Genomic DNA, 19,367 nt, shown 5'->3' with positions numbered 1-19,367 from the left:
CTTGCTGTCAAGACCGAATCTTAAAATAAATAAATAACACTTCAGCTGGCGTGTCTAAAATCAACCTCAGGGATCTCTTTGGTGCTTTAGACAATAATGCTATGGCTTAAATCTGGGGTATTAGCATTGTTCAAATGTAAAGGACTTTACTACATATTTACTCACATTATCACAATGGTACTCATTGTCAAACTTTCGACCTGGCATTGCAATTTGCATTCTAAAAGTAATCCTGACACAGAAGAAGAATAGACAGTTGATAATTGCCCCGTTTTTAACTAATTATTATATACTTTTGTTATCCTATTAGGGACATTTATGTTGTAAATATTAAATTAAGTTTAATGTTATTTGACACATTTATTTAAACGATATATAATTTAATATAATATAATATAAAAATAATATAATATAATATGGGAGTTAGTATCACAGAATTTTCAGGGATATATAGTTTCATTGTGTTTTGGTTTATTTTTCCCTGTTCCTGTTTTGTCTGTGTTCCTGGTCATTATTAGTTTCCATAGCTACTCATCAGTTCCTCACCTGTTCTTAGGCCGTGTGTCAGCCAGCTGAAAATGCCAATGCTTTCATGAAAATGCTTGCTGTGGGTGCTTGAGAACGCTTCGGCGGCGCAACGTTTTTTTCAGTTGAGATGGCAAATGTGCTATGGAATATCCACAGAACTGTTACTAGTATCTGATTTCGCACATAGTTTGTTTCTGAATATAAAAATGTCAACACAATGTAACGTAATTGCTCTGGCACTAGTTTTGGATGAAGAGATGTGCTTGTTATTATCGTTTGTTGTCGCTCAAATGCTGAGTGTGAAAATAATGTTCAGCACCTCGTCACACTGCTGCTATCTTAAAAAACCCATAGTTGCTCCCATTGAAAACAATTGGAAAAATATGCTAGCCACTGGGAAACGGAATATATGGTGAGAAAAGAATAAAATGTTCTTAAATTAACAGTTTTAAATTTTTATTTATTTATTATTAAACCTTACAATCTTAAACACCAACAAAGCCCATTTTACATAGCACATGCACAGTCCTTTTTCTTTGCTGATAAAAATATATCATTTTTACTCTAATTGCATACTGTCATTTTACCAGTGCCTTATTAATTGTAAATTGTGAATTATTTCACAGAAGGCAAACATTTAATTCAGCCAAGATGTCGGAGTAAGTAGCCTAAATATTTTGATCTCCCCTTTTTAGATAATAATCATCTTCATAAACTAACAGAAATTGTTTGCTGTGGTGGTATATTTTTTATGTTCGTGTTTGTTGAATATAAAATAATAATGTGAAAAAAGTGTCTTGTGGTTATTAGTTATTGCTTTACACAATGTATTTGATTGATCTCAAAATTTCAAAACACCTCAGGAAAAAGATGTCCTCGAGTCGCAAGCATCATCTAAAGGTACAGTATGATTTAAAATAAAACCTATTTTTCATTGACCATGATTAATAATGACACCCCGCCTCTCTGTGTCCCAGAGCTTGATGCTTGCTATCGCTAAAGGTTTACTGGAACAGGGAGAAAAGGACATAGAGGTGGAGAGGCAGAGATACATGTCAACCTAACCTTTACTCCCGGTTTCACAGACAAGGCTTAGTCCCAGACTAAAATTCATGTTTGAGCTGTTTTAACTGAAAGCAACTTGCACTGACAAATCTTAAAATATGTCAGTGCAATTGTTTTGTATAGAGATTTGTATAGAGATTTTTTTCCAAGGCACATTTAAAAAAGCTATTTAAATGTCCTAATTGAACTAAGGCCTAATCTTGGCTTAATCTAAGCCCTGTCTGTGAAACCAGGCCTTTATCTTTTTTTTGTAACATAGCCTTTGATTCTTCTTATCAGGGATTAATGATGAACGTAATCAGACAGGAAGAGAGCTGGATGGAGAGTTCCAGAAGTCTCTAGCGACATCTACTGGTCATGGTGGGAACTGCAGGTAATCTGAATCTTCAAACTAGATTTACATGACAGTGTGTTATGCATAATTGTACATAACATGCAATTAATAAAACAGGATACTGACTACTATTTCTTGCAATCAATTTGATACTGTAGCCAATGTGAAATGTGTCAATTTTAGTATTCTTGTTGTTGCATAAAGCATAGCCTATATAAGTATATTTCACTTGCTGTTTGGACACTATTGGTTGTGGACAATTGTCTTGGACTTTATACTGCCATCTGCTGACGTGGACGCAGTTTTAGTCTCGTGTAGCCAGAACTTCAGACTGATGGCTCCATTGGCCAAGGACCACCCAAGAGACCACCTCACTGACTTGTAAAGCAACCAATCCCAGTTTGTTTTGTTCAGCGCAGTGTTAATTTTGACAGCAAATTTTGATTTAGTTTTAGTCATAGCCTTTAGTCATCTATTTGTGTCATATTTTAGTCATCTGAATTGTTTTAGTTTTAGTCGACAAAATACAATGCAATTTAACTGCTGTAGATAAAAAAAGAAATCTTAAAATGAAATAAAACCACTTCTCCAAAAGTAGAACACAGACTTCTTTTCAATAAATGATATATGCATTCTGCTCTTCTCTTTCTCCCAGACGTTAACATTTTTGAACGTTTTATGAGACATGCATCAAGCGCATGTCAACTCATGTCGCGCCGGGTAGATCAGCGTGTTCAGCGTGTCTACCACACACGCAGGACATCAGTTCTGACTGGATCTCTTCCCAAATCGTCCCTACCTAACAATTTTTATTTGTTGACGGAAATGTCAATAGATTTCCGTCATAGTGTTTCATTCAAAACTGGTTTTTATTTAGTTATCGTCTTGTTTTCGTCTATGAACAAAATGTCGTTAAACGAAATTAACACTGATTCAGCGTCATGTTTAGGGGCGCGAAAATCTAAAGTCAATGTCCCCACAATAACAGACTGGTGTGTAAACGTCGTTTAAAGAGTCTATGCCGCAGACTTTACATACTTTTGCATTTAATTGACCCTGATAAGCGCTCATTGTCACAGCTGTAAACATGACGGCTTTCTTCTTCCATGAGGGGGTTTGGCGTCACGATGGTTTTGTTTCCAGACAGACCATTAAAGAACGGGACACAGATTTCTCCAGGAAATCCTGTAGAAATTAGAATTCAACCAATAGAATGGTGACTTCAAAACTCCCAAAGTGTTTCCCATTTAGTGTGCTTTATGCATCAGACGTTCGTTCAGCCAGCGGTCCGTGAGCGTGACGCCTGAGGCCGAGACTAATGCAGTTTCGAGCAAAAGTTTAAAGTTAGTGATAAAGATGAAGTGAGTAGTATTCAGCTGGTCATGTGATCTCAACATGGCAGCCTCCATGAGAGGGCGACCTGCCCCTTGCAGAATAAAGCAGATACTTACATGACTGTTTATCATATTAGACATGAAATATGTTAAACTTATTTTAACAGTTAACAGAGCTATGTGCTGTCTAGATGCCTCAGCTTCTGTTTGATTCTGTTATTGTTACTTTTACAGAGCTGATGATGGTCGGAGAAATTCACCAGTGGAACTGGTCCAAATTGACCTCGTTTCCTCTTCTATTGAACGCGAAGTTCTGTAAGACACCTCGAACCTGATGGTAAGTTCAGTGAGACTACTGCTATTTGTCTGTGATTTGAAATGTATTCAGAGCTAACTTGTTTTTAGGCAAAGTATTCAAGAAAATTCTACTTTTCTACACAATTAATTATTTACAAAAAATCAGCTTGCTCTCCCTCTGAAATGACTTTCCTTCTTCACTGATGTCGGGTAGGAAGTATGGGTCTTGGGTAACACCAACCAATAGCCAATTAGCTATTCAGCCATTTTTTTTTTTTTTTTGGTTGAAAAATTGGATTCAGGTTTACATCCATATACTTTTTGGGAATTTTTGTATTAGACATCACTGTCATCAAATACATTTAATTAATATATTATGCCTTTAATAAATGTACAGACCTATAGATTGTTTGGTTTGTTCCAAAACAGGGACTTAATTTGTTACAATGTTGGATTTTCTTCTTGGTTCGGTTGGCTTTCACAAGGCAACCTTTCAAAGTGTACCAAAATGTGTTTATGCAAATCACATGCGAGTACAACTGTCCTCTTATTGGTCAGAGTTTCCTCTTCATCATCCATCAAGATGATTGAAAAGTTCACTCCATGAGCTTATTGTGGCTTTATTTGTAACTGTCGAGACACATGCAAACACTATACGAATGTAGCCATCATTACCGCTGTAAAATTATATACTTTATTTGTATTAATACAGCAAATTCAAACAAGCTCTCTCTGGATCTCTCAGCGCTGTCTAGAGGTTAACAGAGTCAAGACACACGCAAACTATATAGGAATGTTATAATGCAGCGACGAGCAGGAATCAAGGCTTCAATTACACAACATTTTAAGAAGAAGAACGGCTCTTTTGGTGTTCAACTGTGATAACTGTGAACTGTGATAACTGTTTTAATGTGCTCACTCACAAAATCAGACACTACTGCTATTTATATAGCACATTTCCAGTTATGAATTATAATACCATTTGGTTCATTGGTCCGTTGGGTCGGATTGCTTTCACACCTCAAGCGAACCGAACCAAGGGAGAAAACGCACCAGGTTCCAAAACAAATCAGAGTGAAAGCCTTTTTTGTTTTCACTGAGCGTTTGTTTCAGAACCTGGTGCGTTTTCTCCCTTGGTTCGGTTCAGTTAGGCATATGTGAACATTGTAATTGGGCTCAGATCCGCACCAAAACAATCGCTCCGAGATCGCCTGAACGAGGTGGTCTCGGCTCGATTGCAAATGAACTCTTGGGCGGTTCACTTGAGGTGTGAAAGCAATCTGACCCAACAGACCAACGAACCAAATGGTATTATAATTCATCATTGGAAATCTGCTATATAAATAGCAGTAGTGTCTGATTTTGTGAGTGAGCACATTAGTTATCACAGTTGAAAACCAAAAGAGCCGCTCTTCATCTTAAAATGTTGTGTAATTGTGCTTTAAAGCCTTGATTCCTGCTCTAGCTGCATTATAACATTGCTATATTGTTTGCGTGTGTCTCGACACTGTTAACCTCTAGACAGCGCTGGGAAATCCAGAGAGAGCGTGTTTGAATTTGCTGTAGTATTAATACGAATGAAGTATATAATTTAAGAGTGGGAATGACGACTACATTCGTATAGTGTTTGCGTGTGTTACAAATAAAGCCACAATAAGCTCATGGAGTGAACTTGTCAATCATCTTGATGGATGATGCAGAGGATACTCCGACCAATAAGAGAACAGTTGTACCAGCATGTGACTTGCACAAACACATGTTTTTGTACGAACTGAAAGGTTGCCTTGTGAAAGCAAACCGAACCAAGAAGAAAATGCAACATTGTAACAAATTAAGTCCCAGTTTCGGAACAAAACAAACAATCTATAGATGTTAAATTGCCCTATATGCTAAATCATGTATAATGTTCTGCATGCACAATGTAAGAAATTAAATATAGAATTAAATAAAGAACAGACAAAAAAAAAAATTGAATTTGGTTAAGCTAAACAGAAAACCAAGTCATTTTAACTGGTTTAGAAGGAAAATTACACTGAACAAAATTATAAACGCAACATTTTTGTTTTTGCCCCCCTTTTTCATGAGCTGAACTCGAAGATCTAAGACTTTTTCTAGAGGCTTATGGTAGAGAAATGAACATTCAATTCATGGGCAACAGCTCTGGTGGACATTCCTGCAGTCAGCATGCCAATTGCACGCTCCCTCAAAACTTGCGACATCTGTGGCATTGTGCTGTGTGATAAAACGTCACATTTTAGAGTTTTATTGTGGCTAGCCTAAGGCACACCTGTGCAATAATCATGCTGTCTAATCAGCATCTTGATATGCCACACCTGTGAGGTGGACGGATTATCTCGGCAAAGGAGAAGTGCTCACTAACACAGATTTAGACAGATTTGTGAACAATATTTGAGAGAAATAGGTATTTTGTGTACATAGAAAAAGTCTTTATTTCTGTTTCTTGAAACCAGATTTGTTAGCTGTAGAGTCTAATGAACATGCTATTATGTCATCTAAATCATCTGACTAAGGTTGTGGAGAATCTTTCTCAACTGAAAATAACTCATAATTGTAATTTGATGAAAATAAGAGCATAAAACATTACATAATGTACATCATATCCTGTTGGAATTGATTTAAACGGTAGTAGCATCTCTATGACCAACAGAAGCAGTCTTAGAAGTTTCTGTAAATAGTACACTACTAACAACTGAGTAAGTATTTGTAAATGATCTTATGTTTATTAGTAAGCACTGCTGACTTTGCAACCTAGAGGATCATGTTAGGTCAAAGCAGTGGGGGGAGCACCTCACTAAAACACAATAAATTAGTTGTTTCTATTAATTAAACGTATGAGAAACTTGATCATTGCAAGGCAGAAATGGCAGCTTGCCTTATCAAAAAAAAAAAAAAAAAAAAAAAAAACGTTTTTCTTAGTTATAACCAAAAAAGGAAAGACACAAACACAAAAATAAGTGTTATTCTCCAACACCCTGCATGTTAATCAATTAATTTGTTAGATGAACGACTCCTGGCAGCCTTTATCAGATCATATTCAACAACTGCCTTGACCTAATTCTTCTTGTTAGTTTCATTATCCTGACATCTGGAAATTTGTCTTCTCCAATAGTCTATTTTAAGCAGTGTGATTGGCGTACATTTGAACTGGATATTTCAAGAGGCTGGCAAACCAACTGTGGTTAGTACCTTACCATAAAGAGGGGAGACGAATGATGACGCCAGGTTTATATACCGTCCTTAAGTGTAGTCCTGCTGCTAGTGGTCTGCTTCCTTCAGACATTCTTCTTTCAGGGCTGAGCCGCTGCTTAACTTTCTCATACAGGTGAGGACAATGTCTACCTATTCATGGTTTGATTCCATTTTTGTCTCATCCAAAGATGCTTGAGGTGTTATTCACTTGGAATTTACTGAACTTATGCTTTGGATTGCATTTTTAGGATGACAAACGTATTTCTGTAAGCAGATTACAGTGATTTGGAACTATAAAATAACCAGGAATATCAAATATTTTTATTTTATTAAGTGATTATTTTTGCATTATTTTTTCAATTAATTTATATGAGTATTGTGCACAGATTATTTAATTCTAAATTCGCATGCATTAAATATTTTATTTTCTTGTTACTGAATTATATGCTAGTTGAGTCTCTTGCAATGCGTGTTGGACTGCCAAAATGAGCTTGGCACAAACATGACATTTTATATGACTTTATGATCATGAATATGTATGCTGAAATGCAACTCATGTGATGACAGAACTGTATTTCTAATGGATTTATGGTTTATACCATTAAAGGAATAGTTGAAAATTCTGTCATCATTTACTCAACCTCAAGTTGTTCCAAACCTGTATTCATTTCTTGTGCTGAGCACAAAAGGAGATATTTTCAACATATATTGTGGGTTGCTATACCATTGACTTCCATGGTTTAGAAAATAACACTATGGAAGTCAATGGGGACCAGAAACTGTTTGGTTAACAAACATTCTTCAAAATCTTCCTTTATATTCAAAAGAGGAAAGAAACTCATACAGGTTTAGAACAACATGAGAGTGAGTAAATGATGACACCATTTTTGGATGAACTAACTCTTAAATAGTATAAAAAAAATAATTTGGACAAAAAAAAGAAAGAAAGAAAATAAAATAAACCGTCCCTTAAATATCTCTGTCGAACCACCATAAGCTTTGAGGGGATCTCCTATAAATATGCATGACATCCGAATACTGCAAAACAGGATCTGTGTGATTTATACAGCTGTCGGCAGACAGGGTCAGAGTAGTTGTATTGTTGGCATATGCATAGATTGTTCCAGAAGCAGGGAGACTGAGATACTGGATATCAGAGGGGGAAATTCACACGCCTCCCTCTGGATCGCAAGACATTTCCAAGTGCTGGTTTCAAATTATAATGCAGAAAATATAGCCCACTCTATACGACACAATCTCTCTTAATGCATATATCACATAAGAACCTTTGAATTAATCAAGATTAAATATTGTATATCAAAAGGTAAATATATAAAAGTTGTTTCATCTCTCTAAAAATGTCTTTACATTTTTTTTTGCTCTGTTTTGCACTCTGTACAGGGGTGAAGAAAACAAGGGGCCAACATGTCTGAGTGAGTATATGAATATATCTGTTATTTATTTGATTTATTTCATATTAAAGAAATGGGAATCTATTTCTTGTTTTGTTCAATTGTAATTCCTTAATCATCCATCACAGCAAAAAGATGACATCGAGCCGCAGGCACCATCTCAAGGTAGAGTAATGAATGCACAGATGCTTTTGATGTTATATAATATTATAAAATATTTATTGATTTATAGCATGAAAATTCAGGGTCTAACTGATGTATTTGCCCTACAGAGTTTGTTGCTTAGCATTGCAAAGGGCCTTATGGATAAAGAAGCCGCTCAAGTAATTGTAGATAGGGAGAATTACATGGCAGAAACCTGCCCTCCTCTGTCCATGCCCTCATCTACAGCGGAACTGCAGGTCTGTCACCACTTTCACCAAATGAGTTAAAAGTCCTTGAAACTACAGAAAATATGATTTTCGTTCTCTCATAGCACATGTACATCACTTAGATGTTTTTTGTTTATGTTTTCATTTGGAAGACAGAATTTTTAAGTACATTCTTTACAAAAATAGTAATTCGATGAATATATTATTATAACATTACCATACTCATGAACTTCAGGGTTATTATCATTACCTAAAACGTCTCGGTTACTGATGTAACCCTTGTTCCCTGAAGGAGGGAACGGGAGACGTGGTTAGGGGATCACTTCAGGGAGCCCTATCAACTTCGAGTATCTAAAGAACAAGCCAATGAACGTTGGCGTGCGTGAACGCGCAGCGCGGGTATAAAACAGGAAGCGGGCGCACACACACACTGTTTTTCGCTGAGGAGCCGAGATAGTGACGGCCGTAGAGCGATGGTCAGCAACTGTGGCGGCAGGACGTCACGTCTCCTTAAGGGAACGAGGGTTACATCAGTAACCGAGACGTTCCCTTTCAGTCGCACACGTTCGACGTGACGTCGTAGAACCGAGAAGGTTCGGGAGGTGGTGGAGGATTCCACGCAAGCCCGACCTTCTCGGCGGCCCGGGAAAGCATACCCGCCCATTCTGGATCAGGCTCGGACAACGCTACACACCCCGAAGGGGGCAACGCAGCCGAGTCGTCATCTCCAGAGGACTGAAGCTCCCCCTCCGATGCTGCGATCGACATCTGATCGTCAGCTGGCGCCCCAAAGGAAACGACCGGTCGTTCCGGAGAAGGACCGAGCCGTTCGCAAAGGGGCGCCGATGGCAACAGCACATGAGAGGCGTGAGGGGCCGCGGAGATTGCCTCGACGGGGAAGCCCTCACGGTGATTCTCAGATCACCCTGGCCATGCGCTGAAGTAGGCCTATTCTGCGGGGCAGAATAAGCACTAGATCGGGGCATAGGCGAGGGGACTGCACCTCCCTTGAGGTAAGCGAGTGCTGCGATAGTCATATTCCCGCAATGGGAACATGAACTATCCACAAAAGCTGCTTCAGCGTGTTGAATGCCCAAACACGAGATGCAACTATTGTGGCCATCTGCTGGCGCCAGGGAACAACGACATCCAGAAACGCACAAGCGGAATGACATCTTGAAAAAGACGCTTGTGTTGCTCTTCTAATCAAATAAAAAAAAGGATGGAAAAATACTCTCACAGTGCTGAGGCGCCCAGGGGTAGCCACAGTGTGAATGCACACACACAGGAACGACACACACACACAGACACAAACAATAGTGCTGTGAGAACAGCAGTTGAGAGCTGCACTGCTCGCGGCCACCGCTGATCGCGCCGTCACACCGACACTGCAGGCAGAGAGATCTCCATTGAAGTCTTCAAAGCGCTGAATTCTTTTAGACAGAAGTCTCACAGAAACTCGGCTCCGAAGTGAAAGACAGTGTGTGCGCGCGCCCGCTTCTTGTTTTATACCCGCGCTGCGGGTCGGGGGCGCGTGACGCGTTCACGCACGCCAACGTTCATTGGCTTGTTCTTTAGATACTCAAAGTTGATAGGGCTCCCTGAAGTGATCCCCTAACGTCGTCACGTCGAACGTGAGCGACTAAAAGGGAACTGATATATATTATTTCAGGTAGTAGTCAATGCGACATTTGAATTCTAAAATAATTAAAACTAAGACTGAAATAAAAAGTTATAGAAACTTTTTTTTCTGTTGAAAAATTACAAAACAACAAATTTACTAAAACTTAAAACTTAAAAACGTTTACTAAAACAAAAAGTAATTTGCATTTCAATTTTTTTTTTTTAAAGTAATTTGCAATTTTAGTAAAAACTATAATATTAATAAAATAAAATAAAACAACTGATGCAATCATGGTATTTACACAGCACTTCCTTCAAGAAAATACTTCAAGAAAACCATAGACGCATCTGGAAAACCAATGGAATATATTTCGATTTTTACTAAAATGTTTTGAATGTTAGAATGGCATTTGAAATATTGGTAACACTTTACTTGAAGGTAAAGTGTTTATGCATGTTTATGACAACTGTCATTAAGTGTCTTTCGCTCAATAATGACATTTTGAATGCAAATGTGACATTGTTTAAGATGTCTTTGTTATGACATCTTGACATAAACCATAACAACATAACCTGTCAGTGTATTTGTCATGACAACATGACATTAAATTAAATTAAACTGTGGTTGGTTTTGACATTGGCTGTCATGAGGCCATTATAACTGTCATGAATATTTTTCGTGACCTCAACTACAGTGGTACAAATTGAATTTGTCATTAAAAAGTTATAATGGCTTCATGACAGCCAATGTCAAAACCAACCACCTGACAGTTTAATGTAATGTTAACCAATAAAGCTAAGTGGTTTCTTAAGTTTGATATTTAATCTGCTAGCTCATGTTTATGACAGGTTGTGTTGTCTTAGTAATGTCAAATTGTCATGACAAAGACACTGACAGGTTATGATGTATTTGTTTATGTCAAGGTGTCATAACAAAGACATCTCAAACAATGTCGTATTTGCATTAAAAATGTCATTACTGAGCGAATGACACTTAATGACAGTTGTCATAAACATGCATACAACTTCCTTCATATTCATAACATGTGTCATGTCATGATTATGAAGGTGTCATGTTAGTCTTATGCACACCCCTTCAAGTAAAGTGTTACCGTGGCTTTTTATAATATAATAATAAAATTAATATAACATAAACATTGATGTACTCATCATGTTATTTAGATACTTCAAGAAAACCAATGGAATTTATTTAGATTTCGCTACAATCTTCTCTTTTTTTTTTTTTGTGATCAACATTTTTATTGTTTTCCGGGGAGGGGGGAGGGGGGAGGGGGGGTTACAGACATCTCCAAAATCATATGTGACTATATAATGAAAAAGAAAATAAAGAAAAGAAAGAAAGAAAAAAAAAACATCACAATGGTAGTGAATGGATGAGTGAGACAATACATATGATAAGACAGTACATAAAACAACAGAAATATGTTTGGCAGGTAGAGTTCACATCAAAGATTGCCTAGCTGTTGTCCCTGGACCAAGAAATAATCCTAGATGAGAAAGAGTTCCAAGCTTGTACAGTCGCTGGTTGCGCCTTATTGAGTCATGCAGTTGTATGTTCAAGGTTGACAATGTTGACAAGGCTATGGATCCAGAATGATTCCATACACATATCCGGAAAGAACCAGTTTTTCAAAATTGTTTTCTTTGCAGAGGTAAACCCTGCGAACAACATTTTGAACTGAATTTGCTTTAGATTTATATCAGAATTATCATTAAGAAGACAGAAACCAGGATTAGGAACATAAAAAATGTCAAGTATATCCGCTAAGGATGAGTTTACATGCAACCAGAAGTTAGAGATAACTGGACACTCCCAAAACATGTGTAAAAACGTTCCAGGTGAAGCAGTGTTACATATATGACAGTTGTGAGTAGGTTGTAATTTCATCTGGAATCTCCTATAAGGTGTGATGTAGGCTCTATGTATTGTTTTGAATACAATCTTCTCTTTTGGATATTAGAATGGCATTCAAAAAAAAATTTTCTTGACATTTATGGTTGCGAACGAACAAATATGTTCTTAGTATGTAGTGCTGTCCAGATGTTCCACTGATGTCTCAGTGATGTATATGCGGTTAGGGATGATAAAAGTTATATTGCATACTCTTGAAACATTATGATGCAAAAGATGGTTAGAAAAGAGAGCTTGACTCTTTCAATGTCGCCATTCAGGAACTGTGCAAGAAACTTCACCATCAGATCGACACGGTTGATGAGGAGAGATATGACTTGCAGAGCAAAGTGGGCAAGGCAGATAAAGAGGTAACTTATAAACTAAATACTCAAACATACCTTATGATGATGATGATGATGTTTCTGTTGAGTCTATATATTGGGTTCTCTGAGGTCCGTTTTGAGTCTAGTCTAATGTGTGTATAGATTGAAGATCTGAAGATCAAGGTGGTCGACCTCATTGGCAAGTTCAAGAAACCAGCGTTGAAGAAAGTGCGCATGTCTGCCGATCAGATGCTTGGGGCTCTTCTGGGCTCCAAACACAAGGTGTCTCTGGATCTGAGAGCCAACCTGAAACAAGTCAAGAAGGAGGTCAAAGAGGAGGTGAGTGAATGGTTATACAGAGGAGATGTGAATAGCTCCTCCTCTCGTCAGTGAGTATGGCATTCTGATTCCCCTTGAATCAGAATACCTTCTCGAATTATGTTGTACTTTAAAATCTTGAATTAATGATATCTGCAATACATTCATGTTGGTTCTGTTCTGTTGACCCTAAGGGGGGTTATTGCTGCTCTCCCTGCTCTTACTGTATGCTAATTGTCAATTGTATTTGACGATAGTGGTCCTGACAGAAATAATAATGCCATAAGCCATGAGAGGCCGTGCATTACAGTGATTTTACCATGGGTAAATCCCCCTAACTGGCCTCAAGTCGCTCATTGCTTGTAGCATAGGTGAGCATTTAAACAATAATATAAATATTTGTATCACTTATCACATAAATATGATCAAAAATAATATTTATTATTAGAACAAATAAGCCATTAGAGGCTGTTATCAACCGCTAACCATGGCAAAAATCATGCTTACGTCCCCGACAGCAACATAGTGTCGGCCCAGATCCGGGCCACATCTGGTACATCTGGATTCAACACGGCCCAGATGTTGCTGTCATGATTTACTGCTTTAATAAACATGTTTATTGATATTGAAAATCAGTAAGTAGTTAATAATACATTTTTGTGTGTCTTCCTTTGGTTTATATGTCAAGTCACATTTATATATACAAGTAAAACATTTTTTTTATACAATACAGATTGTTTCAAAGCAGCTTTACATTAATAAACAGGAAACTTACAGTAATGTTGTAAAATTCATCAATTATGAAACAAATTCAATTTAAGCTGTAAAGCAGCTCTACAGAAGGTAATTTTATGGCTGTCAATAGATTAAGATTTTAATCGCGATTAATCTTGTTTAACGTGTTCGTTTTCTCATCATTTGCTATATCCAGCAAAGTAAACTATGCGATTGAAGGATGATTTTCACAAAACTGAATTTTCTGCAAGCTTTTTTCATGGTAAATGTAGGCGTCTTTCCAAAAAGGGCACTTTTGGAGACTCCAAAAGGACACCTAATAACCAAACGATATAAAATGTCCATATAATTCATAAATGTATGCACACCAAAGCACACACGAAAGAAAAAAAAAAGTTACAGAACAAAACTTTTTAGAGTTCAGCGTACAGTATGTGTACAGTGCAACAGCAAAGAGCTTGTTTACGTTTTAGAGATGTCAAGTTGCAATACTGAACAGAACCACATGGAGATGACGCTCTTCAGACACAATTACAGAATATGACAGAGCTCATGTAAAAAAAAAAAAAAAAAAACGTGTGTTTTAAACCTAAACAGACACTGGAATGAATAATTCACTGAGTCTCTTTTCTCTCTGCCATCTTTGATGTAATCAGCCTGGTTTTCTTTACATTAGTGCTGATTGTTCAATGCATTCGCTAATTGGATAATTGGACTGAAAACTTTCTTAATGGCCTAAAATGATCTGATCGCAGACAGAGAAGCGAAATCGGGTTAAAGGGTTAGAATAGAAATTTCCGCCTACGAGGGTTACAGGTTATTGTGCCATTGTAGATCCTCAGAGTCGGTCTGAAAAACTCCTGACTTCTAAGATCATCTAATTGCGTGACGTTAATGCGTCAACTGTGCGTGCTACCAAGGTTACCACATAATTATTTTAATGCGGTAATGCATAATTTTTAATTACGGTAATTGCATGCTTAAACGCATTAACGTTGACAGCCCTGATATGTACACAGTATACAGGCCTTTGGTTAATTGAACTACCATTCCTTCACACTCAATTCCTCTCTCATAATCCAGACTTCAGATGTCGGCGACTGGCGTAAGAACGTTGAGGACAAGGCCGGTATGGGCGGCAGGAAGAAGATGTTTGAGGGCGAGGCCTAAATTCCTAGACATTTCTTTGTTTAATTATTTTAGGAATTTGTCAGTGCTATGCAATCATTTATCTTTTTTTTGCCATAGTTTCAATGCCTCAAATCAGCATTTGTTTCATGTAGTATGTATATGTCCTGAAAGAGAATTGTGTATCATCGCTGAGCCACGACCATTAAATGAATGCTTTGGAGGAAAATCCCTTTTTTGTTTGTTTTATTACACATGTTTTGGTTCTTTCACTCCCTTACACTCTTTGACTAGTGATTTGTTTTGACTGTAATGAATAAATACTATAGTGCTACTGTATGCTGCTTTTTTTTATCAGTTTCATTGCTCTATATGTATTCCTTTAATTAAATTAAATTTTAATTTAATGAAATTTAATTTGGTCGGTACACAAACTTCCAGAAGAAATATGGGTGGCATTTCAATTCACATTTATGGAGATCTCCTCTTTTGCTGTATGGTGAGTAACTTAAAATACTTTTTTTTGCTGAAATATCTCTTATTATTTTGATATGTAACCCTTTATTTGTTCTGTCAGATATGTTATGCATCTTGGTGTATTACGCATTGCTTCCGTTTTACAGCACACACGCGTATGCGTCTTGAAGGAAGGGAAATTTTGTCATGCCGAGGATGGGCTCGGGATATTTCAGGAGCTCAGCGGCTTATTGGTCTAGGCTGGAACGCACTTCCATAAACAGGACTCCCAAGATCTGCTGACCCATCAGAGTCCAACATATATATCCTATTTAACTTTTCTCTCTCTGAGGCTCACCAGTCTTTCCAGTTCTTCCTCCAAGTGTTCCTCTTCTTCTCATTAGGTGAGCGTCATTCCAGAACTCTCTGTAGATCTGTACGTAAAGGACAAAGGCACATCTTTGAATGCAAACATTTGTGCATAGATTTAGATACTATTTATCTACTAAAACAATTACGTTACTGATGAATCTTTCCTGTTGTTTAGAGACATACTGCGCTCTAAGTGCTTGATTTTTACATCCATATGTCCAGACACATATAGTATTTTAATATTCATGAGTACATAGAATATGTTGATAAGTGTGCTTTTAAATGTAGTTATGAATTACCTGATAAAGTATACATAATCTGTATTAATGATATATAGAGAATTTATATGAACTTGAAATGTATATATTTAAAGGAAACAATATTTAACAGCAATACAATTTATTTATTTATTTTCTCAAAAACTTAAATATTCATTTAAATGTTCTATTTTAATATGCTCTAATTGATATGACAGTTTATTCTGTTTAAATCACACGAGTTTGACTGTAGTTGTTATTGATACAATATATATTTTTATAATTAAAATGATAGATCAATACATTATGACAACATCTTCAAAAAAAGTTAAGCAATTTTCAACTTTTTCAAAAGATTAGAGTTAGAGTTGAACTCTAATTCAACTTTTTAAGTCAGTTTAATGTAATTTAAGTTGAAATGACTTAAACATCCAAGTTGATTGTACTTAATTTCAGCTAGTAACTTTTTTAACAGTGAATAAAATGGTATAATCTTTAATCGCATTTGTCTTATCGCCTCTGAATACAGCAGCTGATCGCTGGTATCATGTTTATGACCTTTTGAAGTCGTGTCAAATGTGACTCAAGCATCTCAGTATGTTGAGCTAAACTTACAGACTCAGTGTCCCTGATTGAATTTCATTTCTTACCAAACTTTACCAGTTTAAAACCGCATAGAATTGCTTGTCTTGGATTAGCCAATTAACAACATTGCCAATATCTAATGAGTAATTTCTATCCAATCCAGGGTGAAAACACACTAAACCACCAAGATGTCAGAGTAAGTATTCTAATCCTAATTGCAGCGGGTTCTTTATTGGTTTAGAATAACATTTTACATAGTGTAAAACCTTATAGACTACATATGTGTACTTTTAAATGAAGTTATGTTTGTTTTGAATAGAATAGTTTATAATAGAATCCCTTGCGCTCTGAGTAAGTACAGCTCCGTTTGATACTCATGGTGAACTTGTTTTCATAAACAGAAAAAAGATGACCTCCAGCCGTAGGCACCATTTGAAGGTTAGACAATTTTACTGTCATTTCATAAAACACTTGTTTTAAAAAAAAAATGTTTTGTAAAGCGTATTGTTGATTTCTCTTCCTCTAACCCCTCAGAGCCTGGTGCTCTCCATCGCCTTCAATCTCCTGGACGCTGAAGCCAAGCAGGTTGTTATTGATAAGGAGACGTACATGAGTGAACACTGCCCTGCTCTGAATCTGCCTGGATCCCAGCAAGAGCTGCAGGTGACCACGTTAATGCTAGTTTCACCTGTAAAAACTATATGATCAATAATTGATGACAAACTATGTTTTTGCATTGCTTTAACTCATCAAAATAAGTTAAGCAATTTTCAACTTTTTTTTTATAAGTTATTCAAGATTCAACTAAGTCAGTTTATTTAAGTTGAAATGACTTAAACATTCAAGTTGATTGTAGTTAAAAAATGCAGCAACTTTTCTTTTTCTCTACAGTTTATGAATATTGTTATACAATATTTAAGCAATAATTATTTTTTTATCATCATATCAATACTATAACAGTTTTTGCAATATTACTGTATTAGTATTTTGTATTATCTATTACATTTGTAATTATATATCATACATATTGCAATTTTACATTATAAATAACTAACTCTTAATTTATTAGTTATTTAAAAAGTTACTTATAGTCAACAGAATGTCTGGACCATCAAAATAAAGTGTTACCAACTCATATATAAACAATTATATTAATATAAAATTAGGTAATTATATTTAATACATGTATATTAATATGAGGTCAATTAATTTTAAATGATCTAACTATATGTGATTATATAATAATATGAGGTCACAATAAATAAATATATATATATATATATATATATATGCATTAACTATAAAAAACATTATTTTTTTCACACTGTATCTTTTTAGCATTCATTAACCCTTTGTTAATGTTAGTTAAAATGTATGCTCATGTTAGTTCACAGTGCATTAACTAATGATAAACTTTTGATATTAAAATGTTTTAGCAAATATTGGTTTTAGTCTAGTATTTACTGGACTAAGAAATGCAGTTTTGTTTATTAAAAAAAAGTATTGTTTATTGTTGGTTCATGTATATATATGACCATACTTTCATATATAATTAGATCATATGTAATTAAGTGACCCCATATTAATACACATTTATTAAATATAATTACTTAATTTTATATTAATATTGTTAATATATAAAAGTTGGTAACACATGTATAGTCAACAGAATGTCTAAAGGGGACTATCGAAATAAAGTAAGTAACTTTATAGTACGTCAGCCTAACACCTAACAGTCCACTTATAATACTCTAATGACTGGTAGTTGACATGAAGTTGCAAAGTTACTTATAGTTAGTAGAAAGTCTTAAGCAGACCAGTGTAACCTAAAAGTTATATAAAGTTACATTGCATTCAATGTACATGTTTTTAGGTGCTTTGCTTGTGAACTGAAGCAATGACCACCATGCTCTACTGTTTGAGCTACAGGAAGGTTATAGAATGCTTGCATCATTTTTGTATGTTTGATAATCAATATCATATATCATGTATCAGGACCTGTGCAAGAAGCTGCACCAACAGATCGACACCATTGATGAGGAGAGATACGACTTGGAGGGAAAGGTTTCCAAGGCAAACAAGGAGGTAAAGACCATGACACCTCAGTGTCATCATTTGATCAGTGATTCATCCATTTATTCGTTTTTCCAATTGTTATTTATTATTATATAATATAGATTGAGGATCTGAAGCTCAAGGTGGTCGACCTGATTGGCAAGTTCAAGAAACCCGCGTTGAAGAAAGTGCGCATGTCTGCCGATCAGATGCTTGGGGCTCTTCTGGGCTCCAAACACAAGGTGTCCATGGATCTGAGAGCCAACCTGAAACAAGTCAAGAAGGAGGTCAAAGAGGAGGTGGGTGAAATATGATCACGTTTCTTTCCTTTGTTTGGCCATGTTTCTAATTTTGTGGGAACATCTCCAAGTGTGATGTATTTGGGCTTTATCCTCATCTCAGCACATTGTATTCATGTCTGATGTTTTTGCGTTCCACAGTCTGTAGAACAAGTCGGCGACTGGCGTAAGAACGTGGAGGACAAGGCCGGTATGGGCGGCAGGAAGAAGATGTTTGAGTCCGAGGCTTAAGATGTATCGTTTTTATTCTCCCATATGTCTTACATTTTCTCTGCCAAACATCTTTCTATCCTGTGAGCCTCCCGTTCAAATAAAAAGTATTTTTCCTGGACTATTTTGCACATTGTACATTGTCCGAGTGTTGAATGGCATGGCATTAAAGATTAGTGTATACATGTATGCCTTTGTGTTTTTGCTCTCCTGAACAGCCAATAGCATTCACATGTTCACTACTATTCAAAGGTTTGGGGTCGGTAATATTTGAAATGTTTTTGAAAGAAGACTATTATGCTCATCAAGGCTGCATTTTATGATACAAAATACAGTACTTTTGTTAACATTTAAAATAAATGTTTTCTATCTGAATATATGTTCAAATGTAATTTATTCCTGTGATGTCAAAGCTGAATTTTCAGCATCATTACTCCAGACGACAGTGTCACATGATCCTTCAGAAATCATTCTAAAATGCTGATTTGATGTTCAAAAAACATTTCTGAATATGATCAATGTTGAAAACAGTTCCATATT

At 36.2% G+C, this 19,367-nt stretch overlaps 2 protein-coding genes and 1 long non-coding RNA gene across 3 annotated transcripts; all 3 read left to right on the top strand.

The window, feature by feature from the left end:
* Positions 1-1,142: 1,142 nt before the first annotated feature.
* Positions 1,143-1,563, top strand: LOC130086049 (uncharacterized). The gene is made up of 3 exons (XR_008807196.1): positions 1,143-1,187; positions 1,392-1,428; positions 1,506-1,563. It is a non-coding gene; the product is annotated as an uncharacterized LOC130086049 (long non-coding RNA).
* Positions 1,564-6,806: 5,243 nt separating this feature from the next.
* Positions 6,807-14,822, top strand: LOC130086047 (troponin I, fast skeletal muscle-like). Its single transcript, XM_056252158.1, has 7 exons — positions 6,807-6,901; positions 8,170-8,201; positions 8,309-8,345; positions 8,453-8,581; positions 12,368-12,457; positions 12,575-12,751; positions 14,549-14,822. The coding sequence occupies exons 2-7, from the start codon at positions 8,194-8,196 to the stop codon at positions 14,633-14,635; spliced, it is 528 nt and encodes a 175-aa protein (XP_056108133.1). The 5' UTR covers positions 6,807-6,901; positions 8,170-8,193; the 3' UTR covers positions 14,636-14,822.
* Positions 14,823-15,377: 555 nt separating this feature from the next.
* On the top strand, positions 15,378-18,948 carry tnni2a.4 (troponin I type 2a (skeletal, fast), tandem duplicate 4). Its single transcript, XM_056252157.1, has 7 exons — positions 15,378-15,453; positions 16,427-16,459; positions 16,665-16,701; positions 16,798-16,926; positions 18,259-18,348; positions 18,441-18,617; positions 18,759-18,948. Exons 2-7 carry the CDS (start codon positions 16,452-16,454, stop codon positions 18,846-18,848), a joined length of 531 nt encoding a protein of 176 aa, XP_056108132.1. The 5' UTR covers positions 15,378-15,453; positions 16,427-16,451; the 3' UTR covers positions 18,849-18,948.
* The last annotated feature ends 419 nt before the right edge of the window (positions 18,949-19,367 follow it).

Source organism: Rhinichthys klamathensis, unplaced genomic scaffold, assembly GCF_029890125.1.
Source record: "Rhinichthys klamathensis goyatoka isolate OS25496 unplaced genomic scaffold, OSU_Roscu_1.1 h1tg000092l_1, whole genome shotgun sequence".
NCBI classification, from domain to species: domain Eukaryota; kingdom Metazoa; phylum Chordata; class Actinopteri; order Cypriniformes; family Leuciscidae; genus Rhinichthys; species Rhinichthys klamathensis.
The sequence above is the reverse complement of the archived record's forward strand: the minus strand, read 5'-3'. Positions and strand labels throughout refer to the sequence as shown.